Raw genomic sequence first — 4717 nt, 5'->3', positions numbered from 1 at the left:
ACATAAATGAAGATAAGACAAAGACAATATATATATACACATCCATTATACTGCTCAAACTCAAAATGAACTACAACACGGTATACAAAGGTAAAAGTGCGTGTATCACGTCATTGTAAAACAGACATTAAAGAGTCACTTCACTATAGAACGTAGCCCTCAACAGATGTGCTAGAATCCTGAAGTACTGGCGTGAGAAGTGACACTAAAAGGGCTGGGCTTTTACTCTAACATCTCTCGCCCTTTAATAAACCCCAAATCGCTGGGAGATCAATGGACACTTTGGCAAATGACATCTTAAGTGTGGCACCTTTCATGAAGCCCATAGCGCACATTCCAAAGAGCCAACAAGCTTTAACACCCATGCGTTTTAATATCCTCTTGATGTCATCACCTATCTTTGCCTCGGCGCAGACATTGTTGGTCGGCTCCATGCTCGCGTCCAGAAGCCTGGCAAGGTGAAAAGCGGAAACCTTCCGTTCAAGAAGGTTAGGCAAATCATAAACCTTATTCTCGTGCTCGCCAGCTCCTCTCTTGCTCCACAACTCAAGCACAGCAACCACATGGCTTGTACAAGACCAAGACGGCATCAAATCAGGGTATCCCGTGTTGCTCAGTACGATGATGCTTGAGTTAGTCTCGGGATTGACCCATTTGTCAGTTTCAAGATTGATGATGGTTCGCTTCATGCCACAGAAGCATTGCTCCACCCCAGCATAGATGTTTCTGTTAGGGTCCAATATTGGATCCATGTTGTAAATAATGGTATTGTTCTTCATCTTCTTAATGTGGTTAACCACAACGGAATTATTATTGCCATTGTTGAAACCAGGGGTCACATATATGTCTGCCTCAGAATCAGCATCTTCAGGGGTATTATTAACTTCGAAACCTCCTAGGAGAGCTTGAGTGGCATGGTTGGGATCAAGCTCAGACACAACCACGTTAGCTCCAGCTTGTTTTAATGCAATAGCGTATTCCTCGCTCGCATCATCATATCCACACACAACAGCTCTTTTCCCAGAAATCATCGTATTTGTGGCTTTCATTATCACCTCAAGAAGAGCATAGGGGCGACCGAGCAAGTTGATGAACTGCTGACGCAGTTAAGCATGCAAAATATAAGATACAATGTTGAGTTTTCCAAAACTAGCAACAAGATAAATTAGGAAATTGCAATAAGGTCTCATCTAAAAGAATTAAATATAAAAAGGTTCATTAAAATTATCAAATTATTCTGAAGTTTCAAAGAACCTCATTGCAAAAAATTTCATTTATTTAATTCCCAAATTGCCCTCATATTTTTTTTTTAAAAGTATGTATTGATAACTGAGAGTACAATCATTAACAAGTTAAGATGTGATAATTAACAACTATTGCGGTAGTATTAACAACTCATGCATTGCACTGAGAAAATGACCCAATTTATAAGGCCAGGCCCTTAAACTGACAGGCTCAGGGCTAGCCCGCAGGCTTTCGGCCTATTAAAAAAAAAAGTTATTTTTCATACTTCTCACATTTTTTATCAAAAAAATAAAAACAAACTAGTAAAATTATTAATAAAAGATATAAATATGAATAAAATTAAGTCACAAATACAAAATATCATCATATCTTAATATCCATCAATATCCAAAAATATGTAAAACATCCATCAACATCTAAAAGTTTTTTTTCTTTATAGAAATTTCACTTTTAAATTTTGCAGTCTAACTATTATTTTACTTTAGTTGGATAAGTATTGTTATTGAAACTCATAAATTTTTAATTCAAATTATAGAAGTATAAAAATATCAATATATATAATATAAATTAAACCATTATTAAAGTCCAAATTAACGTATTTTTTAAAATTTAATTGGATAAATTATTGTTTAAAACCAAATAAATCAAACCATTATGTGAAATTTAATTTCAAAACTAAATATTCAAAAAAATTAATAATATTAGAATTATATAAAAATAAAAAATTTATAAAAGGGCCTAAAGAGCTGGCCCTTGCCCTACAGGCTACAGGATTGGTCCGTTTAAGCTCTCTGTTCTATAGAGCCAGTCTTTTTAATCCTATTTTTAATTTAAAGGGAAAAATTTTAAACCTGATCTTCATAATTTTTGAGTCTAGACAGGCCTGAAAAGTTCAAACTCATTGGATCTGGAAAATTACGGCATGCGAAAGTCGACTTAACTCGTAGCTGCTAGCTGCAAATTCTCAGTTCTGAAACATATCTAAAACTAAACTAGATACTGTTACCGATATTAACCTTGCTCTTGGTAACAGATTGGTTGACACTGATGGCAGGGAAAAAGAGAGTTCCATTAGCTTGCATCTGGTTAAGCCTATCATCACCAGTGGTGGTCTTTACGGAGACACCAACTAGTCTGTCCTTGATCTTGTGATACCTCGTGGGATCCGTCTTCAAACCATCGCTGAGCATACTGAAAACAATCTGCAACTCAGCATCATCAGTGGAAGACGGATCTGGCAACTGACGAGTCTTGGCATAAATCTCTTCGGCTTTGAAACCCTCAACGATGAAGAGGGTAGCGTCAGCACCGTCGTCAACAATCAGATCGGGACCACCGCCAGGACCCCAGTCAAGGGCACGTTCGATACACCACCAGTACTCCTCAAGAGTCTCCCCCTTCCAGGCGAAGACGGAGACGCTGTCACGTGCGATGGCAGCGGCTACGTGGTCGTCAGTGGAGAAGCTTTTGCCGGAGCACCAGCGAACTTCAGCTCCGAGAGCAGTCAGAGTTTCGACGAAGACGGCGGTTTGAGTGACTATGTGGAGGGAAATGGTGATTCTGGCGCCTTTGAAAGGCTGGATATGGCCGAACTTAGCACGGCAGGCCATGAGACCGGGCATTTCGAATTCGGCGAGCTGGATCTTGGAACGGCCGAAGTCAGCCTGAATGGTTTTCTCCACGACCAAGGTCATGGCGGCTGCTGTTGCCGCTGGAGAGACGAAGCTTGTAAGAACAAAATGAAGAGAACAGCGGTGGGCGTGAGAGGCGCGGCCTATGAAAGGCATATTTATAGGATTTCATAGGATCGAATGGACGGTGAGGATTGAAAAGTGGGGTTAGTGGAATTCTTGATCTTATCTTCTCTTTTTTTTTGGGCAGTTGGATCTTATCCTGGGGAATCCTTGTTCAGTGCTGAGGTCCAAAAAGGAATTTTGGTTGAGCGATGTGGAATAGTAACTTCAATATATAAATCACATGACTGTCTTCTTTTGGCTCAGCTTTAATTTATAAATCACATCACTGTCTTTTTTCGGTTCAGCTATATGGGATAGTAAGCGATGATGCGGGATGGTAACTTCGAAGATGCGGGATGGTAACTTCAATTTGTAAATCACGTCATTGTCTTCTTTTGGTTCAGCGATGTGGGATAGTAACTTCAATTTATAAATCACATCACTGTCTGTTCGTTTTTCAATTGTTTTCTTTCCTTTATGCGCTTTCTTCTTTCTCTATTCCTTTTCTCTTTCTTTTTCATTTTAGATTCTTTTCCTCCATTCTTTATTTTTTTACCGCGATAGTCCAGAACTCCTTGCCTTCATTTCAGAGACGCTCGCAGGGTTAGAGAAAAGAGAATAGATCCAGATGAATTGACTTGGAGCTGCCAAGGATAAAAAAAGCGAACTTGCAGAGCCAGAAGAAGACGGTGACCTTTCTTTTTTTCTTTTTGTTTCTTCTTCTTCTTGACTCCATATTTGATAGTTTCCTCTCTTTCTTGTGCTCCTCTTCCCCATTTATTTCTCAAGTCAATCACTTCTCTCATTTTCTCTGATTGTCTTATCTTTATTGTTCTTTTCGTATTCTTCTTTTATTACTTTCTCCTCTTTCAACTTGCTTCAGCGTATCTATTGAGATAACAAGTTTGTATGATGAGGCCTCTTGTGTGTTGTTATTTTTTGGTTTAGTTTATGAATCTACCCCACAAGATACCCGTAGTGCGAGGCAACGTTTCAAACTTGTTAACCCATTTCACATTCATTTCCTTCCTTTACTGCTGTTAAGTGGCGAATTTGTTGATCCATTTGAGATTTATTTCCTTCAAAGTGGATGTTTTTAGCTTGTTTATTTACTTTTATTTTCAGCCTCACACAATCTTCCATGTGTAGGGTGTGTGCCACCAATGGACCCACATGAATCGACCTGTATATGCGTTCATTGTTGCTTTTTTCAAACTCCAATGGACCCACATGAATATGGGTGTCATTGTGTACGGTATATGTTTCATCTTAACCCCACGTGTCCCATCTTTCCGCATGTCAATATTGTGTTTCATTTGTATATATCTATGGAACTCATTTTTCTAAACAAAATATAAATGCTAATATGCTAGTTAACTTTCTCACTTGAATTATATGCTATAAAAGAATATAAAATTTTTTTTCTCAACCAGCATTAAATAAAAAGTATTTATGCATATATAAATATAATAGGTGAGTTTTTAAAGGATATTTTTAAGATCTTAAGTAGCTTTAAAATAGTTTAGAGTAACTTAAGAATAGTCTTAAGTTATAAATTAGCAGATATATTGTGTGTGAATTTTTGTAGACACTTATCCAGAGCTTTGAAAGTAATTTTGTGTGATTATTTGTAAGCTAATGAATAACAAGTAACTTTAAGATTTCTTTCATATACATATTCATTGTTTGCGGGTGTTATTATTGTTTGATAATTTGTAAATTAATTATTTTAGTAT

General features: G+C 37.4%; 1 protein-coding gene across 1 annotated transcript; it reads right to left on the bottom strand.

Moving 5' to 3' along the window:
* Positions 1–227: 227 nt before the first annotated feature.
* On the bottom strand, positions 228–2906 carry LOC114725064 (adenosylhomocysteinase-like). The gene is made up of 2 exons (XM_028911518.1): positions 2262–2906; positions 228–1094 (listed from the first exon to the last, which is right to left on the bottom strand). Exons 1-2 carry the CDS (start codon positions 2865–2867, stop codon positions 228–230), a joined length of 1473 nt encoding a protein of 490 aa, XP_028767351.1. The 5' UTR covers positions 2868–2906.
* Positions 2907–4717: the final 1811 nt, after the last annotated feature.

This window comes from Neltuma alba, unplaced genomic scaffold, assembly GCF_004799145.2.
Source record: "Neltuma alba isolate B1F8T4 unplaced genomic scaffold, ASM479914v2 tig00012221_pilon, whole genome shotgun sequence".
NCBI classification, from domain to species: Eukaryota; Viridiplantae; Streptophyta; class Magnoliopsida; order Fabales; family Fabaceae; genus Neltuma; species Neltuma alba.
This window is presented reverse-complemented; position numbering and strand designations above follow the sequence as displayed.

Coding starts and splice junctions, on each gene's coding strand:
- LOC114725064 (XM_028911518.1), bottom strand. CDS start 2,867: ATGCCCGGTCTCATGGCCTGCCGTGCTAAGTTCGGCCATATCCAGCCT. Junction 1,095..2,261: donor AATCTGTTACCAAGAGCAAG/GTTAATATCGGT, acceptor CTGCGTCAGCAG/TTCATCAACTTGCTCGGTCG.